The sequence below is a fragment of the Macrotis lagotis genome, chromosome X (assembly GCF_037893015.1).
Source record: "Macrotis lagotis isolate mMagLag1 chromosome X, bilby.v1.9.chrom.fasta, whole genome shotgun sequence".
Lineage (NCBI taxonomy): Eukaryota > Metazoa > Chordata > Mammalia > Peramelemorphia > Peramelidae > Macrotis > Macrotis lagotis.
The window spans coordinates 581,989,508-582,010,564 of record NC_133666.1 but is presented as its reverse complement, the minus strand read 5'-3'; the positions used below and the strand labels follow the sequence as shown (position 1 = coordinate 582,010,564).

At 38.0% G+C, this 21,057-nt stretch overlaps 1 protein-coding gene and 1 pseudogene across 2 annotated transcripts in view; one reads left to right on the top strand and one right to left on the bottom strand.

Annotated features, from left to right (window-relative positions):
- Window positions 1-21,057, bottom strand: part of DEPTOR (DEP domain containing MTOR interacting protein) — a 199,581-nt gene that overhangs the window by 104,794 nt on the left and 73,730 nt on the right. For both annotated transcript variants that reach the window (XM_074201471.1, XM_074201472.1), the window contains exons 2-3: window positions 14,019-14,197; window positions 12,407-12,530 (exon numbers count right to left, since the gene is read on the bottom strand). In XM_074201471.1, coding sequence (XP_074057572.1) covers window positions 12,407-12,530; window positions 14,019-14,197 — 303 coding nt within the window. The remainder of the gene's footprint in view (window positions 1-12,406; window positions 12,531-14,018; window positions 14,198-21,057) is intronic.
- LOC141498359 (protein C1orf43 homolog pseudogene) lies at window positions 17,156-18,220 on the top strand (annotated as a pseudogene).

The window sequence follows — 21,057 nt, the reverse complement described above, 5'->3', positions numbered from 1 at the left end:
GTAAACTTGATGAGACAAATAACAGAAACTGCTTTAAGTTTGAGCCCACTCTATCCAGGAAATAAGGTGTTGTTGTTGAGGTAACATTTGTTTCTATTTCTGCTATAACTTCTCAGTAATTTTCCCTTTGTAAAAGTTAATTGATCTTTATTAGTTAGCTGAAACTAGAATGCTAATCACTAGTGAATGATTAGTGAATATGAACTAGAATGGGGTTTGACTTCATAGCATTAGAGAAACCCTCTGACCCTTCAAGAAGTACCTTTATCATCCTGGGGGGGGTGGAATTTAGCTTTACTAGAAAATCTAATTTGTCTAGGAGAGTGAAAATGGGATAAGAATCTTTGGAGAGAACATAAGACTACAGTAATCAAATAAGGAAATACATGTAAAATACTCTGCAAATTTTAAAATGTTATTACTTAAGTATGTTTGATGATAATATAAATCTTACTGAAAGGCAGCATGGCATATTGAAAGGTAGCTTTGGAGCCAGAAAGATCTGGGGTCAAGTCCTACATCTAACATTCTATTTGTGTTTCTGTAGGCAACTCATTTAAAATCTCAGTGTTGACTCACATTAGAATGTAAGCTAGTTATAACAGCAGGGTTCTTTCCATTTATTTCCAGAGTTTGACCCAGAGTCTGACACTCTGTAAGTTTAATAAGTTCATACTGATTAATTAACAAATTACAGATAAATTACTAATGTTCATCAGTGATGGAATTTTCTACATTAGGAGATTTCCCACCCATGAGTCAAAGACAAATTAAACGGATCTCTACAAATGTTTATACTGATCTGAAAATAAAATTTATTCAGCATCTAAAACTTTGTTTGAACACAGCATATCCATGTTTTTATTTATCTTTTAAAGCTTCAAAGACCTCTTTGAAGAACTAAAATTAACAGGTGCTTACTTCTCCTTAATTTGGTACTTTTCTCCACTTAGTAAACAATGAATCTGTACTTCCTCACCATCCCATTTTGTACAAGGCTGTAATTAGTCAGGGATATTTTCTTTTTGCAACTAGAACAACAAAGCCAGACTCACCTCTCAGCATCATCTTTGGAAAAATAAATTCACTCACAATCTAGTTAATAAGGAGTCCTCACACTAACAGCAATCCCAATGCACTGTTTCATCTAGGCTGAGCATTAAATGAGGCACAGTGAGGGGGGGGGGCAGACACACATTTCCTCACTGAAGACTTTTTATCCTTCTTCTAAACTCCAGCTATTTTCCTTTGCTCCAATTATTTCTCTTAAGTGCCCTTTTCAGTTCTATGTATTCTTTTTTTTTTAATTTTTCAAGGCAATGGGGTTAAGTGGCTTTGGCCAAGGCCACACAACTCGGTAATTATTAAGTGTCTGAGGTCGGATTTGAATTCAGGTACTCCTGACTCCAGGGCCAGTGCTCTATCCACTGCACCACCTAGCCACCCCCTAGTTCTATGTATTCTTATTGTTCCACATATTGGTAATCATCTTACACTTTCCCCTCCTCTTTCATCAACTCCAGAAGCTCCCTGGGGTCTTGGATCAAACAAAGGTTGTACAACTTTTCTAAAAAGCTTTGGGGTCTTCTTGTCCTTCCTGAAGAGGGAACAAACTAAAGTTGAAGGGGAATGAGTACTCAGATTCAGACCCTGCTGCAAATGGTGTCCAGTTTCAAAAGGAGCCCTGGAAGATACTTCATGTCTTTTCTATGCCAAGTATGACAAAGTGAACAGTGTATCACCTCTGGTTAAGGACAAGCTTTAAAAATCAAAGCCTGGAAAGCGTTATAAGTATCTAATAGGTACCAAAAAAATTTCTCTCCAAAACTGGAGCTAATCAGCTTAGGAGGCTTAAAGAAGATAGTTTATCATGAAGACACAATCATGTCATAATAATAATTACAATAACAACATTTACATAATAGAACTTTAAAGTTTGCAATGAGCCTTACAAACATCTCATTTTGATCTTGCAACAATGCTGGGAGATAGATGTATTACCTTCATTTTACAGATAAGAAAACTGAGGCAAAGAGGAAGTGATTTGTTTAGAATTATGCTACTAGTAACTGATTCAAACTCAAGTCTACCTGCTTCCAGAACCAACACTGTCCAATGAGCCAACTAGTTGCCTATAAAAAGCTATAGAGAGGTAAAAAGAATGAGGACTGAGAAAAGACCATTTGGCAGTCAAAAGACAGATGCTAAACTTTAATGGAGCTGTTTCAGGTCAGAAGTTAGACAGCAAGTGATTGAGAAGTAAATGGGAGGTGAGAAATGGCAGCAAACAGAAATGATGTTTCTCAGGAATTTGGCAGCAAAAGGGGAGACAGAAGGTGGTTTTTTAAAGGGAAAAGCAGTATAAACTGAAAGTCTTGAAGGATGACACAGATCTGAGTATGTTTTTAGGCAAAGAGTGATAGTGGAAAGAGAGAAAGATGATGAAAGAGGGAGGAATCAAATGTGTAAGATATTGGAAACACAGGTTAATCATAGGGAGAAGAACTGACCTCTAGCCCCTCAGAAACAGGAGTCAAAGAGAAATAAATGATCAGTGAAAACGTAAAGCTTTTACTAACAGACTGCCTTCTGTGGGGCTGGGGGGAGGGAAGCAAAATTAGGGGAAAAATTGTAAAAGTCAAAATAAATAAAATCTTTCTAAAAAAATGTAAAGCTTTTGACTTTCTGAGATTGAGCTGGGGGAGAGCTTGCTATTTCTAGACCTCATCCTGATGGAAGATTTCCAACTTTTGAGCTGAGAGACCAAATTCTAGAGAATGGTGAGGTGGCAGCAACCTTGAAGCTTTTCTAAACCATCCATTTGTCCCATTTGCTACTGAACGGAATATAGAGTAGACAGGGGATGGATGATACACTAATTCATATTCATCACAAAGTGAAGTTAATTCTTTGTTGCTTGTTTATATTTGTAACCACTGTCTTAGCATAGAGTCTGGCTATAGTCAGTTATTAATAAATACCTATGTACTTTAAAGTTCGCAAAGGTCTTTCCTAAAAGTAAGACTAAGATTAGTAACCTGAGTCATAGTCTTGGTCCAGGAATTTATTAACTGTGTGGCCCAAGTTGTTTAACTTCCCTAAATTTTAGCTTTTCTTGGAAACAGTCAAAAGTTATTTAAAACCAAATCTGATGAAGAGAAAAATCAGGAACTATTTGGAAGCTCTGGAACAATTAACAATGATAAGATTGCCCACAATATCTGTCAAGCAGTAGCTATGTGCCTTAACTGAGAATCTAGGAAATTAGTTGTGCTTCTGCCACAGAAAATAAATGCTCTAGAAACTTTAAAAGCAGAAAAGAACTACTATCATGATTAATGATTCAGTGAGGGAGGTAACCTAAGAATTATTATTCCTATTTTAGAAATGGTGAAATAGCTTGGAGAAATCAGAGACTTCCATAGTCACAAGGCTCACTGCAGTCTCTGTAGAGTTTCCTTTATGCTTTTGGCTGAGAGCTACCTGCAGTTTCTTCCAGTTGCCAAGATCACAACAGAAATTAGGTCCTATATGACTGACCTGTCTGTCCTTCAGTTTCCTCATCTATAAAATGAAAGGGCTGGGTAAGATGTCTTTAAAGCACTGTTTAGCTTAAAATTCTTTGTCTGTCATGCATAAATGAAGTAACCTACAGAGTTATCTGAAATAAAATGCTCTTGAATTCCAACTGTTAAGGATGTCCTGTGGATTGAAAAATAAAAATAAATCTTCTTATAACTTTAGATAAAGGCATTCCGATAGATTCCTCCAAATGTGAATCTCAGAGAACAGAGATCTCTTAGAACTAGAGGGTACTTTAGAGGTGATCTATTCCAAACCCTCCATTTTATTGCTGAGGAAACTAAATGATGATCTCCAGACTTTCTTTCTATTGCTGTCAGGAGGAAGTGATCGAAGAAGCCAGCCTTCCCTGCAGCTACCAGCCTGGACATCTATCTCAATAGGAACAGAAACAAGAGGAATAAACTGGTCCATACTAGCTCCTTAAAGAAGGATAAACTGGCCCACAGTAGTTCTTTATCCTACAAGTCATACTCCATGGAGTTCCTCATTTTAAAAACTGGGCTTTTTAATGTAGTATGTGCTTGCCACCTAGAAATTAGGGCAATCAGCTCCATACATAAACTAAAGAGGAAGGAAAAAGACACAAAAACTTGGTTGTTTTGAGACATTCCCTTCCCCCCAACAAGCTCCAAGAGACGATACAAAAAAAAAAAAAAAGTTGACATAAACAATATGAACAAATACTCAGCAAGTTTCGGTAAAACCTCAGTAAGAAACTACAGTTTCATAAAGAACTATTTATAATAGAAAGCAAATGATAACAAAAAAGACAAAAACAAACAGAGAATATGGCAAACAAATTAAAGATGATATGGTGATATAGAATGAGGAGTAATCAAGAGTCAGGCTGGGTACAAGTTCTGATTCTGTTATATACTCATTGTGGGACCACAGCAGATCATATGATATTTCTCCACCTTGTTTTCATCATCCATCAAGTTGAAGAAATGATCCTTGCCCTGCCTATCTCATAGCCCAGTATGCTGCAAGGTAATGGTTATAATCACCAGAGTAGTTGAAGAGATTAGGGAGATCCAGGAGAGAGACAAGAGCTGGCCAGACAAGCCAGAGAGAGACAGAGAAAGAACCCAAGATGGTTGAAGGCAACTGAGTGAGGACTGAGATCTCATTTATAGCTATTCTGTGGAAAAAGTGCAGAAATTCTCAAGAAATGGCCTATCAGTCCCTCTCTCCCCTCCCTCCCTCCCTCTCCCCCTTTCCCCTTCTCCCCAGTCTCTTTAATTTCTTCAACTTGTCTGATCAATGTCACCATTACTTTGCAGCATATTCATCCCTTTAAATTGGTTCTAACTTATGGAAAAAAATGTCCACACTTTTTGGTTCAGGTCAGACAAGGTTTTGAGCTTCTGTTTCTTTATCTGTAAAATGAAGTTAACATTTGTTGTACCCACCTCACCAAGCTACTGTGAGGGTCACATAAGATAATGCACATAAAATGCTTTGCAAATTCTAAAGTACTAAACAAATATCAGTGTGATTATCTTTAGCACTAATAATTACAATCCTTCACTTGGCTGGCCCATCCCTTCAAACTAGTGTTCTGTACTCCCATTATTTCACTGCCAAATACCTGGGGTGGGGCGGGGGGGGGGGGGGAGACTGTTACTTGCTTCTACTTCCTCAGTTCTTCCTCAAATTATGTTTGCAATCTGGCTTGCAATGATCACTAAAATTTTTCTCTCATCAGTCTCATAATGGTCAAATCCAATGGCCTTTTCTCAATCATAGGATCATATATTTAGAACTTGAAAGGACCTCTGAAGTCATCCCTCATTTAACAGTTCAAGATCCCAAAGCTGAGAGAGGTATACCCATAGTCACAGTGATAGCAAATGTCAGAGGTGAGATGATAATCTAGGTTACCTGATAAACACAGCCAGTGGTACTTCCTATGTAGCAAGTAACTCTCCAATTTCCATCAGCAACTCATCTTGGTTATGACTCCATGGAATACCATGCCCCTGCAATAGGTTGCTCTCCACCTCCCCAAGACTCAACTCTTACAGCTTCCTTTTGGGTATTATCTTCCATATTAGACAAGTTCCTTGTTTCCCTAGCACTCAGCACATTATCTGTACATGGTAGGCACTTAAATCTTCACTGACTTGACTTTAATTGCAGCATGTTGTTTCTGAACCTTTTGACACTATTGACTATTTCCTCATCCTAGATGCTCTCTTCTCCTGGGGTTTTCATGGGATACTAGACTCTCTTGCTTTTCACTTTCCTATCATACCATGCCTTTACAGCTTCCTTTGCTGGATCCCCATCATGCCCCGCCCCTTCTCATTCTCCTTTCCTGAATCAAAATCCACACCCTACTTCCTTTATGAAGATGTACCCCGTAGCTCTATTCTGGGCTTTATCTTTTCTCTATTTCCTTATCAGCTATCATGGGTTCAATTATCTCTCAACAGATGATGCCATTATCTGCCTATCCTTCTGGTCTCTTCTCCTGAACTCTAATCTTGTCTCACCAATTCCTCTTGAAAACTTCTCCCTAGATGCACTGCCACAGGTGAGGGTCAAAATTGAGGTACGAAGACCACACCAAGCTAGAAGTCAGCTAATAAATCATGAAACTGAAAGGGCTCGAGATGGGAGGTGCTAGCCGAGATAGAAACAGGATCAAAACCAGAAAAAATAACTATGATTGAGCTGAACTAACAAGAAAGTCTGAGATGGTTACTGGCTAAATAGTTTAGTAATAGGCAAATATCATGGGACTGGGCTGGACAAAGAGTAATATTTCAATTTGTGACAATGTTCATTCTTACACATGTGCATGTTCCTATATCCAGGTCAATATATCTTTCCCTACTTTCCAGACTGAAGATATCAGGTATCTTCTGCACTTAGTATTATGTAGAGTCTAGAGACTCTATATGCTGGTATTCAAACATTAAGATTCTAAACTTTTTTTCATTTCTGCCAAGTCCTGAGATGATTAACTGAACAACAACAACAAAGAGATCACTGAGGGAGTGTAATACATGTTGGTTCTTGTGGCAGTGAGGGTAGTGGTGGGATTTAGACAGTTCATGCCAGTTTGGAAGAAGCAATACCTAATTTTATGTTGAGCTCGGTGAATTGGTTGTTAAAATGGCACTTGTAATCAGGGTTCTCTCTAGGTGGGTGCCTGGGTAGCCTCCCAATGTAGAAATCACAAATTTACATTCCTTACTCTTTTTTTAACATTCATCTGCACAACACCATTTCCTAAGAATCTGTAGTAATAATGTTCATTCTGTCCATAGGTGAAAAAAATTAACAGAACTATGCTTGCAATATTTATTCATTTCTTAAAACTCATTATACCTTTGATGAAATACTATATTTTAATTCCATCATTTTTGTTACTTCAGTAAACAAACAAAAAAATCTAACAAGAAAAAGTGTCAAATAGCCAGGGCATGCAAGCTGTCATTTTTTCTACTTTGTGTTACACCCAAAATTCTCCTGAGATATTATAAGTGTGCTGGTATTCCCTGAATGGTAAAACCAATAGGAAGCTGGGACACAATGAACCAATAGAAACATAGATTTCAAGGGTTGTCTTATCACCCATTTTGATGTAAGTAGAAGAAAAAATAAGAGTTAGAATAGGTAGAATGAGTTTTGGTTTTGTATTTGTTCCAACATTGGCTGCTATGGTCATATGGCTGCTTTTGCTCCATAAAGATACATTTCTTTCCCATGATGAATATAACATATTCTAATTTCGTGTACCTCTTTTATTATTCTTATTTGAGTATTAAGTGCATGAAATATTAAACTACCTTTCAGCATATTTTTTGAATACTTAAAAGGTCATTAGGGTTAAGAACTGGTTCTTAATTTATTTGAATTCTACTACTGAGTGAGGGTTTCGGCTATCTTGTTCTTCAATCTACAATTCAGGACCCTATTTGGGGTTTTCCTGGCAAAAGTACTGAAGAGGTTGCATTTCCTTCTCCAGCTCATTTTTTGATGAAGCAAACAGGGGTAAGTGACTTGCTTGGGGTCAAACAGCTAGGAAGTTTTTGAGACGAGATTTGAACTCATGAAGTTTGAGTCTTCCTGACTCCAGACTCTATTCATTTCCCCATCTTGCTGTCTATCTAAGCTTGATTAGAAAAGGTCAAGTAGAGGGGCAGCTAGGTGGCACAGTGGATAGAGCACCAGCCCTGGAGTCAGGAGTACCTGAGTTCAAATGCAACCTCAGACACTTAATAATTACGAGCTGTGTGGCCTTGGGCAAGCCACTTAACCCCATTGCCTTGCAAAAACTAATAAAAAAAAAAAAGTAGGATCCTACATTAACAAGAAAACAATAGCTAAAAAACAAATTATAAATAAAATAGATTAATAGCTAATATCTACATACAGCTTTAATATTTGCAAAGAGCCTTTCATATGTTATCTCATTTGATCTTCACAACCTGAGAGGTAGATGCTATTCTTATCCACATTTCACAGATGAGGAAAGTGAGTTTGAGAGCAATTAAGTAACTTGTCCAGGGTTTGTCTACTCAAAAAGAATCTGAGGCCAATTTTGAACTCTGGTTTTCCTAACTAGAAATCTAGCACTCTATCTAACCCTGTGCTACCATAAAAATAAAATTTTAAAAAAAAGGATGTAGAAAAATTTTAAAAAGAAGATACAAGAACTCAAGACAACAATAGTCTGAAATGATTTAGGATGGGTGGAGATAGCCCAAACACAACTCAGCAAACCTTGACTGTACTGCTGAACAGTCCAGTAATTCATGATCATGATAACAATAATGAATTATTAACAAAAAACTTTTTAAAAAATTGATTTTTTTATATTGGGGGGGGGGTAGGAGTGAAGGAATCATTCCAAATCACTGATTGATTTTGGGAACTCCCAGTGAGGTCCTTTGCCAAAGTGTATCAGCAACTCTTCTACAACTTAAAATCCTAGAAGCTGCCAAAGGTTGTTAAGATGGCAACCTAGATGGTACATAAAATAAGAGACTTAGAGTCTGGAGGACCTGAATTTAACTTGTTCCTCAAACACTTGTTAGCTGTGTGGCCCTAAGGAAGTCATTTGACCCCTGTCTGCTTAAATTCTCTCTTCTGTAAAATAAGGAATAATTTTCAGAGGGCCACACAGTCTAATTCTATGTGTTAGAAGAAAGCTTTAGAAAATTCTGAAGCCAGTTAATTATCTACTACATTTTGCTGCTTCTCAATAAATTCTATTCTCAGAGCCAGAGAGAAGATGCCACATTGGGCAGAATTTCTCTATCAACCCTATACAATAGTGGAAAAAGTCTTAGGAACAATGACCTATGAGTAGATCATTATTTATAAGGGCTAAATAACAATAATAAGGGACATTTGTACCGTTATTTCTCTTCAACATCATTTTACCACAAATTGGAACTCTTCTCCTGAGCAAATCCCCGTGTGTACCAAATGATTTAATAATCATTCACCAAGGAAAATAAAATCTACTTCTGCAAATAAGCTCTCATTTTTAATGGAAATTTAAAACTTCATCTTTTTCTTTTGCTTTTAGTAATTTGCTAAAGCTATTTAATTATAAGACATATAAATGAAATAATAGGTTTTATTAAAGATTCTTCCTAAATCCATTTCCTTTTTACTACAAAAAGAAAACCAAGTGACTGGTCTGTTTTGCTTATATTATAAAGGAGGGTTAAGTGATGGTTCCATAGAAAATATGGAAAGCACTGTACATTGTGGAATACAAAAATCACCCTTTGTTATTGTTGAGTCGTGTTCAACTCTCCATGATTCTATTTGAGGTTTCTTGGTAAAGATACTAGAGCAATTTGTCATTTCTTTCTCTGCCTCATTTTATGATGAAGAACTGAGGCAAGAGAAGCAGGCAGACCCGGTAAGCAGGAGCCCCCAGGGCATGGGCCCATTGAGCTGAGGGAGAGGAATGAAGAGAGAGAGACTGCCGAGCTCTGTCCTCTGCCCCTGGAACAGGACTCTGGGGCTCTGACCACATTCAGATCCTGATCCCAGTGTAGGCACCCCATAGAACAATAGGGCCCCCCACCTCAGCCCCGTGGCAGAGGGGGTGCAGACCAGGAGGGAGGACAGAGCCTCACACACTGAGACCCTTGTGTGAGTGTCCCAAAAGCTCAGGAAGCACCCCAAAACTAGGCCCAGGCTGGGAAAATGAGCAAGCAGAGAAACAAAAGGAAGACTATTGAGAAATATTTTACAAATGAGTCCAAGAAGGATCAAAATACTCAGTCTGAAGATGAGGAAGCACAAGCTCCTGCATCTAAAGACTCCAAGAAAAACAGAAATTGGGCTCAGGCTATGACAGAGCTCAAAAAAAGACTTTGAAAATCAAATGAGGGAGTTGGAAGACAAACTGGGAAAAGAAAGGAGAGAGATGCAGGAAAAACATGAAAATGAAGTCAGCAGCTTAGTCAAGGAAATCCAAAAAAAATGCTGAAGAAAACAGCATGCTAAAAACCAGCTTAGGTCAAATGGATAAAACAGTTCAAAAAGTTATTGAGGAGAAGAACGCTTTAAAAAGCAAATTTGGCCAGATGGAAAAAGAGATAAGAAAACTCTCTGAGGAGAACAAATCCTTCAGACAAAGAATAGAATTCAGGGAGATTGATGAATTTGCCAGAAATCAGGAATCAATACTTCAAAACCAAAAAAAATGAAAAATTAGAAGAAAATGTGAAATATCTCATTGAAAAAAACAACTGATATGGAAAACAGACTTAGGAAAGATAATTTAAAAATTATTGGAATACCTGAAAGTCATGATCAGGAAAGGAGCCTTGACATCATTTTCAAAGAATTACTACAGGAAAATTGCCCTGATATTCTAGAAGCAGAGGGCAAAATAGAAATGGAGAGAATCCACCGATCCCCCCGAGAAAGAGATCCCAAAAAACCAACCCCTAGGAATATTATAGCCAAGTTCCAGAACTCCCAAGTCAAAGAGAAAATATTACAAGCAGCCAGAAGGACACAGTTCAAATATCGTGGCACTGCAGTCAGGATCACACAGGACTTAGCAGCAACTACATTGGAAGCTCATAGGGCTTGGAATACAATATACCGGAAGGCAAAAGAGCTTAGAATGCAGCCAAGAATGAACTACCCAGCAAGGCTGAATGTCCTCTTCCAGGGAAAAAGATGGACTTTCAATGAACCAGGGGAATTTCAAATGTTCCTTTTGGAATGGCCAGAGCTGAACAGAAGGTTTGATCTTCAGATACAGGACTCAGGTGAAGCATGGAGATTGGAGGAGGGGGGGGAAATATGAGGGACTTAATGAGGATGAACTGCATGTATTCCTGCATAGAAAAATGACACTGATAATACTCATATGAACCTTCTCAGTTAATAGAGCAGGTAGAGAGAGCTTTTATAGTTGAAACACAGGAGAAAGCTGAATTTGAAGATAAAATATGGTGTAAAAATGGAGTCAATAGAAAAAAAGGGAAATGGAATGGGAGAAAGAAAAAGGAGAGGGGGAATAGTCCAAGATATTTCACATAAGATTTTTTTTATTACAATGATATGGAAGGGGGGAGGCAAGGGGGAATGAGGGAACCTTTGCTCTCATCAGAGATGGCTAGGAGAGGAAACAGCAAATATACTCAATGGGGTATAGACATCTGGAGTAAGAAGGAGGGGGGAGCAGGGGGAAGGGGTGGGGATGTTAATGAAGGAGGAGAGGATGGACCATGGGGGGAGAGTGGTCAGATATAACACATTTTCTTTTTCACTCCTTGCAAGGGGCTGGGATTGGAAGGCCTGCCCAGGACCATAAGGCCAGGTGGATTCTGGGCCTAAGGGGTGGTATGGGGGCTCAGGGCTTCTTGGCCCCAGGACCAGGGATCTGTCTGCTGCACCACTCAGCTACCCTAGTGCAGGGTCAGAGTGAAAGGAGAGAGAAAATATAGTACATGGTAGTGGAGAAATAAGGAAGGAGGGAGTTGCAATCAGCAATGGCAAAGTTGGAAAAATATGGAAGTAACTTTTGAGATGAACTTATCATAAAGAATGTGATCCACCTGTGACAGAGTTGTTGGTGTTAGAACAAAGACTGAAGCACATTTTTTGTTATTATTATTTGGGGAGGATGCAGGGCAAGTGGGGCTGGGTGGCCTGCCTGGGGCCACATAGCAGGGTGATCTTTGGGTGTCTGGGGCCGGATTTAGACCCAGGTGCTCCTGGCTCAAGGGCCAATGCTCTGTCTGCCACCCAGCCACCCCTACTATTATTACTATTTTATTTTATTTTGGGTCTTTTATTTCTTCTTTTTGGTTTTTGCAGGGCAGTGGGGATCAGGTGGCTTGCATGTCACATGCCTGGGTGATTGTTGGGTTTACGAGGCTAAATATGGACTCGGGTGCTCGTGGCTACAGGGCTGGTGCTTCGTCCATTGCGCCACCTGGCCATACCTACAATTATTACTATTATTTTTTTAATTTTAATTTTTTTTCTCTCCCCTTTACTTTTTCACCCAAGCAAGTCTATCTATATTCATGGGGGGAGGGGTATTTTGTTTACTTGTAAACAAGAATATTTTATTAATGTAAAAAAACATTTGTACAAAATGAGAATAAAAAATAAATTAAAAAAAAAGAACTCAGGCAAACAGGGCCAAGTGACTTGCCCAGGATTATACACTGAAACCAAATTTGAACTTACAAAGTTGATTCTTCCTGAATTCAGGTCTGGACCACTGAGCTTCCCCCAAAATCACCCCTCGCTCTTTAAAAAGGCTTTCTGGCCAAATATATCATCAAAAATAGAGTAGAGCATTTCTGATGCAACTTACTTTTCATATAATCTCTGTCCTCTCATGAATACTTTCACTTCATTATCCAAAGGGAAGGTTCCATCATCTTTCCTGAAGCGGTAGAAGAGTTTGACATCCTTGAATTCCTTATGCTCATCACACACTGCAAGACAATATACATGCAAAGTAAGTTCATGGAAAAGGTTGATATATTTCTATTATGAAATAATAATTATTCTATGTATGGAATAAAAAAATTCTGCTTCCATTATGACTAAATTATTTATGTATGCATATATATACATATATAAACCCTAGGGTTATCATTATTAAATGAGAGTTCATATATACTAACTGCTACTTACTAACTGTATGACTATGAGCAAATTATATAAGCCTTCTTTGATGCTCACTTTTTTCAACTTGCCTGTCTCTGTCTTAGATCAATTCTCTAGACTTAAAGCAGAAAATTGAGCAATTATACAATGTCTGCAGAGTATACAGCATGAAACTGAATAATTAAGGCAAAAAAGAATCATATGAAGACTAACAAGGACAGGTAAAAGATCAGTACTTGAAAGACTTGTTTAAATCAGGGTTGCATGCATGTGTTGGTGTAATTCTGTTCAATTCAATGCATTTTAAAGTAATTTCTAAAGACATGTCTAAGATATCATAGTCATTGAGTAGTTTTTCAGTCCAACTCTTTGTGATCCTATTTGGCGTTTCTTCATAAAGATATTGGAGAGGTATGCCATTTCCATCTCCAGCTCAATTTACAGATGAGGAACTAAGGCAAACAAGGTGAAATGACTGACTCAAGGTCATACAGCTAGTAAGTATCCAAAGTCACATTTTAACTCAGAGGAGGAAGACTATCTCCAGGCTTGGGGTTCTATTTATTATTACCTAGTTGCCCCAAGGTATTTGTGTATTTATAATAGTCTGTGAAACAAATGCTGGGACATTGCATAAGCCTTTAAAACAGGAATAGGTCTTAACCCATTGCCTAGCAAAACCAAAAACAAAACCAACAAAAAAAACTGACAGGGGCCCTAGAGACCATTTAATAAAATCAGGAATAAGTAATCTTTTTTCTGCCAAAGATCATTTGGATATTCTCTTGTCCAGGGTCTGCTCAAAAAGAATCTGAGGCCAATTTTGAACTCTGGTTTGAACTCATTTGAAACACACAAAATTATCAACTTAAAAATTAGCCTTCTATAATTGATCAATTAGCCTTCTATAATTTACCCTTAAAAAGCTCCTAGGTTTAATGAATTTCAAGTCCCACCTGCAGTTGCTATGGCAGCACCAGACCAAATGATTTCATGGGCCTTATACTGCCACAGTTCAGACTTTCCTCCCATTCCCTGTTTTGAAACATGAAATCTAAAAACTGTTGGGTGAACAATAGACCACTCCATTTATTTTCATTTTCTCTTCAAGGAAAATAAGAGGACTCAAAAACTGAGAAGCCATTTCAAGTGAATAATCTGAAAGAGAAGTTGCTAACATATTATTTTGTAAACTAAAGGGGAATATGAAATAACCTGAAATTTTTCTTCTTCAAGATAGGGAATGATATCCTCCAATTAAATTGATTTATCGATTAATATTTGTTCAACTGAAATGTTAAAATCTGACTCACCATGATGAATAATACCCCGGTCTGCCAATTTTTGCATTAGTTTAATAGCTGTTTCTCTATCAGAAGCTTCTTTTCGATCAATAAGCCAATCAATTAGCTCTTTGGCCACAAAGCAATTGGGATATGTCTTGAGGTGGTGTCTTCGATCTTTAATCACTTTTTCTTCATGTAACCTGAGCCTGGAAAAAATAACAATCATGTCAAAATCATGGATTTTGGAGATAACAGCAAATTTTTAGAAACTAGTTCTAATAATCCAAATCTGAGTTTAGGATGGAACTCTTATTTTTGGGAAAATGACTCTCAAATCTACATATTCAAACCTCATCTCACTCTTGAGATTCAGTACTCCTTCAGCAACTGCCTTTTAGACACCTCCACTTGAATGACTTCTAGGTATTTCAAACAAAATATGTTCACGATAGAAATAATTATTATCTTCCCCCTTAAACTTATTGCTTCTTTTTTCTAATATACCTCCTTCTTTACAGTGTACCATAATCTTTCTGGGTTGCCCAGATTTGCAACCCAACAGTTCTCAACTCAATTCTCTCCCACCCCCATGTTAAATATTTGCCAAGTCTTATATACATTCCTTGTATTCATATCCTCCACACATTTGTGAGCACCATCCTAGTTCAAAGTCTCATTACTTTTCAACTGATTATTGCTTCCTAATTGGCCTCCCCTTCTCCAAATTATATTCCACATGGATAAAAATTTATATTCCTTAAAGTACAGATCTGATTGTGTCACTCCATTGCTCAAATAGTTTTAGCAACTCCCTACTGATTTTAGATAAAATGAAAATCTCATTTTTTTTAGCATTTAAAGTTTTCTTACCTAGATCTAATTCATCTTACCAAGATGATTTCATATCATTCTCCTTACTCACTATGTTCCTGCCTAGCTGGACTACTTTTTCTCCATTAACCCCATTCCATCCCCAATAGGGGATCCAATGAGCCTATCCTTGCCATCCCTAAGAAATATGCAATGACTTTAGAGCTTCCAGGTCATATCTCTACCATTGAATTCAGTTCAACTGAAGAAGTATTTACTGATAAATATAAATTGATTTTGGTGACTGGTAGGAACCAATAATAAGTAATGATAAATAGAACCCCAAGCCCCGAATCAGTCCTCCTCCTCTGAGTTCAAATGTGACCTTATTTGCTAGCTGTGTGATCTTAAAAACCAGGGGTTCCAGGTCAGGATGTAGAGCATTTCAAGAACAGGAGGCAGTCTGCAAAGACTAGGTAAGAAAACTTTAAATGTAAAAAAAAATGAGTTTTTCATTTTATTTAAAATCAGTAGGGAGTTGCTAAAACTATTTGAGCAATGAAATGACAGTCATATCTGTACTTGAACCTCACCAACTTTCAGGAATTGTTATACTGTAAAGATCTAGACCTTTGGGTTATAACATCATCTATACCCTTTGACTCAGAAATATCACTACCATTCTTTATCCCAAAGAATTCAAAAACAAAAAGGGAAAGGACTTATATGTATAAAAATATTTATAGTAGCTCTTTTTGTGGTGACAAAGAATTGGAAATTGAGGGGATAACCATCAAAATGGCAGACAAATTGTGGTATATGATTTTGATAGAATACTATTTTGCTATAAGAAATGATGAGCAGGTTTCTCTCAGAAAAATCTGAGAACACTTACCTAAACTGATGCAAAGTGAAGTGAGCAGAACCAAAACACTGTATACAATAATCAGACTATTGTATGTAACCAATTGTGAATGATTTAATTATTTCTTAGCAATGATCCAAGAAAATTCCTAAGGACTTAGGATGAAAAATGTTATCCATTTCCAAAGAAAGAACTAAAAGAAAATGAATGCAGTTTAAAGCATTCTTTTTAAACTTTCTTTTCTTTCTTTCTTTCTTTCTTTCTTTCTTTCTTTCTTTCTTTCTTTTGTTTTACTTGTTTATTTACAAATTCATTTATTTTAATCTGTCTTCTCTTTCACAACATGACTAATGTGGAAATTTGTTTTGTATGACTGCACATGCAGAGCCTATGTCAAATAGCTTGCCTTCTCAATGGGGGGGAAGAGGGAGAGAATTTGGAACTCAAAGTTTTAATAAATATAAATAAAAATTATTTTACATGAAATTGGGGAAAATAGGATCTTAAATAACATTAAATTTTTTTAATTTAATTTTTTATTATATCTAGACCTTTGAATTTTTCTCTCCAATTACAAACTTCTCTGGTGGGTTTTCCATTTTTTATCAATGACTTGACTAAAAGCATACTTATCAAATTTGCAAATGATACTGTATTGGGAGGGACAACTGTCATGCTGGAAGATAAGACTCAAGGTTCTTGATGAGTTATTGTAATAAGCTAAAAAATATGATTCATTTTTAGAGCGATAAATCTAAATTTTACACTTGAGTTTAAGAAATCAACTTAAAAAATAGAAGCTGGAGGAGGAATGGTTGGACAGCAACTTTTCTGAGAAAAATCTGGGGGTTTAATGGATTTCTAGCTCAATGTAAATTAGCAGAGTACTGCAACTAGCTATGAAGTTGCTATGATCTTAGGCTGCATTAAGAAAGGTAGAGTTTTGAGGAGGAAGGAGACAGTCATCCCCCTCTATTCTCCAAACTGCTCAAACCATGCTTGGATAACTGTGCTCACTTCTGGGCACTAGAATTTTTTTAAAAAAAAGGCATTGACAAACTGAAGAAGTTCCATGGGAAGACCTCTAGGATATGATAGAGTGATGATTTCATATCACATGGGGAGAACTGAAGGAATTAGGCATAATTAGCTTGCAGAACAGAAGAATTGGGAGGACACAATAAATGTCTTTAAGTTGGAATGGCAGATATGTGGAGAACAGATGTGATTTGTTCAGTCTGGACCCTGGAGACAGAACCAGGACCAATGGATAGAAGTTATAAAGAGGCAAATTTGGGTTTGATATCAGGAAAAACAGCCCAGCAAATAGAACTATCCAGTTTTGCAATGAGCATCCTTAAGAAATGATCAAGGTTTTCCGACAGGACCTGGCTTTGGCTTCCCCCATAGGGAAATGGCCAGGGCCGGTCCTGGAGCCCTATGGCCGTTGCTGCTAAGGAGCCCGAGCTAACGAAGCTGTGGGGAGACTATGGCATCCAGCAGTAACTGGCTGTCCGGTGTGAACGTGGTGCTGGTGATGGCCTATAGGAGCTTGGTATTTGTTCTGCTGTTCATTTTTGTGAAGAGGCAGATCATGCACTTTGCTATGAAGTCTCGAAGAGCTCCTCATGTCCCTGTGGGACACAATGCTCCCAAGGATCTGAAGGAAGAGATTCACATCCAACTATCCAACGTCCAGGATGTAAAGTATGAACCCCAGATTCTTGAAGAGAATGATGCCAGACTTTTGCAGCTGGACACACCAGGAAATCAACATCGCTACAACTACTTGTACAGAATGAAAGCATTGGATGCCATTCGTGCCTCTGAGATACCATTCCATTCAGAAGGCTGGCATCCTCATTCTCTGATGGGCAAAAATTTCCACTCCTATATGCTGGAGCTTTGAAATACAAGTACCCCCTTCAAGGGTGTCTGCAAAGCTCTCATTGATACCTTGCTAGATGGCTATGAAACAGCTTGATATGGAACTGGTGTCTTTGGCCAGACTGAATATCTATCTACACTATCAGGAAGCACTGAGTGAACTAGCTGCTGCTGTCAAAGCTCGAGGTGGAAGTTCCCAGCGACAGCACCAGTCAGCAGCTAAGGATCTAACACAGTCTCCTGAAGTTTCCTCCCCAACAACTATCCAAGTCACTTATCTGCCCTCCAGTCAGAAGAGTAAAAGAGCTAAGCACTTCCTAGAGCTGAAGAGTTTTAAGGATAACTACAACACCCTAGAGAGCACTCTCTGACTGAATTTGGAGATAGCCATAGTCAATATGGTTCTACTGTGAGATTCCAGTCTTAGTACCCAGGGATTTCTCCAGGGCAGGAGACAGCAGTACTATCGTTATTATGCTCAGAATTTTTTGAAATGTGTTCCTGGAAATCCTTCCTTAGCTTATCCCTCTATCTGTTGTAGAACTTGAAGTTCCATGAGGCCCTCGGGAATCTCCCTCTCCAAAAGCATTTTTATGGAGTTGAATCCACATATTTTTCTTCTGTCTGTGTCACTTCCTCCTTACCCATTTTATTATTGATCATGATTATTTTTTGACCTCTCCCAAAAGCAGATTTATTCTAAATAGGTTAGTGGGGGTAGGAGAAGGGGTACTTATGTTGGAAGTGGAAACCATATCTTACCTACTTGGATGGGGACTCTAGCCCATGGACATATTAAAGTCATGGTGTGAAAAGGGTGGACAGGAGCTAGGGTGTTATACTTAAAACAAACCCTATTCAAATTTGTGTTTTGTTTAGTGTACTGTCTTGCAATCAAGATGAGACTTAGAGGAACTGATGTGATATAGCCACTAATTCCATATTCCCCTTTCCCTGCCTCCCCAAGAAGTCACTGTACTAGTCTTTCTTTATAAAATGGTTATTTAATAAAACAGCCGAAAAAATTAAAAAAAAAAAGAAATGATCAAGTTGGGGTGGCTAGGTGGCGTAGTGGATAAAGCACCAGCCTTGGAGTCAGGAGTACCTGGGGAATCCGGTCTCAGACAATTAATAATTACCTAGCCGTGTGGCCTTGGGCAAGCCACTTATAACCCCATTTGCGTTGCAAAAACCTAAAAAAAAAAAAAAGAAATGATCAAGTTCCTCTCATTGAAGGTCTTCAAGTAAAGGCAAAATATTGATGATATACAATCTTCAGTAAGGATATGTGTAAACTAGGCAGCTGAGTATAACAGTGGACAGAGCACTGGGTCTGAAGTCAGCAAGCCCAAGTTCAAATCCAAACTCAGATATTTAGTAGTTATATGAGCTTAAACAAGCCACAAGCCTCTGCTTGCCTCAATTTGCTCAAATGTAAAATGGGGATACTAATGCACCTACTTGGTAGCATTGTTGTGAATCCCAAATGAGATAATATTTATAAAGTACTTGAAACAATGTCTCAAAGTAAAATATAGTGGTTCTAGGTAAATGCTTATTCTTCCCCCTCCCCCCAAAGTTCTTCATAAACCTTAATGAACTATATAAATGTCATTTAGCTATCACATTTACCTACTTCTCTTTCTTACTTCACTTGTCTATAGTTCCATTGTTTAACCTATTTTCCACATTTAAGACCCTGGATCTATTTTTGACACCTCTTTTTCTATCATCTCCATGTAAATGTCGTTATACCTTTGTTATAACTCATCTGTCCCATCTTCTTGATTGCCACTGCTCCCACCCTAATACAGGCCCTCATTTTGACCCACCTGCATTATTCCTAAAAAGTCTTAGAGAGGACAGCTAGTGGATAGAGCACTAGCCTTGGAGTTGTGAAGACCCGAGTTCAAATCCAGCATCAGATACATGATACTTTGTGTGACTTTGGGCAAGTCAATAAACTCATTTTTCCACAAAACAAAAATGATTCCTACCATGTTTTCCCACCACTATTCTCTCTCTTTTATTTTTCTCCTTCATTTCACTCACTGGCAGAATACTCTTCCTTTTGCATTAAAATGATCATATCATGCCTCTGCTCAAAAATTTTCTTGTGGCTACTTATACCTACCCAGCAAATTTCAAACATTACTGCCTAGTATTCAAAATCCTCTACAATTGGGAACTACCAATACCTTTCCAACCTTACTTCACATTACTCTCTTAAATTCATCCCTTGTCATGACATACATATTTTTCTGTCTCCATGCTCTTGCTCACTCCATTCACAATTTTTGGAAATCCTCATACCCTATCTTCACCTCTAAAATTTCTATATATCTTTTTAAGAATCAAATCCAGTATCTCTTATAAAGGCTTCCTTGATTTCCTCTGTCAATAATGAACTTTCTCCTCAGAGCTCCCAGTTATGTTTTACAAGCCTCTAAAGTCAGCCAACAAGCATATATAAAAGTACTAACTTCATTTAACACCAGATAATGGGAAGCCTAGTTCTCTGTATGTATTTTATTTCTCTAGTAGAGTGTACACTCCATCAGGACAGTGGCCTTGTCTACACTTTTGTATCTGTGCCCCCACCAGGAAAATGGGCAATTAACATTTGTTGAAGGTGGGGCTCTGTGTCACATCTCAACCCTAGAGTCTTCTCCAGTACCTAACCCTTGGCACACAACAGAAACTCAGTGAATGTTTGTTGAATTTAATTTATGATGTTCAGGGACATGCAAACTGGCAAGAACAAAGGATCCCTGCCCATCCTTAACCCTTACATCTAAAGCTGATAAATATTATACCTGATGATCTCTGGGAAAAAACACAAGAAAACTCATTAAAGTCAACAAACATTTATTAAGCACCTTTCTAATTCAGCAAGAATGCAGAGAAGAGTGACGGACATGGAGTCAGAAAGGTTTGGGTTAAATTCTGCCTCCAACTCACACTAGCTGTGTCACCTTGGACAAGTCATTTAATCTGTATCACTTTGGGCAATTCCCAAGAATTTAGAGGGATAAGAAAAAAGTGTGTCACAATGGAACATTGCCTCTTGAGCCAGAGGACCTTCCAATATAACCTGTATGACCTTAGTCAAGTAACCTCATCTTTTTAAGACTTAGTTTCCCCATCTACAAAAATGAGATGGGTGGGAGGTTGAAGATCTTTCAGCTCTAGAACTATGATCCCTAGTGATCTCCTCACTGCCTCATCCTTATCCTGGCCTCTCTGCATTGTAAAGGGTTAAAAAAAAATTCTAAGGAAGCTCTTGTCCATAGTGGGTTGCCTGCATGCTTTCACATCTTTGTATTTGTTTTGAAGACCCAAGTCTATCTCATTCAGGCCAGAAGTGCAGTGGCCACTCATAATCATCCACTGCTGATTAGCACGGAAGTTTTGACCTTCATTTCTAACCTAGATTGCTCCTCCCACCTTTAGACAACCTAGAAGCTCTAACTCCCCCAACCCCGGGGGACTCACTCTTTGTGT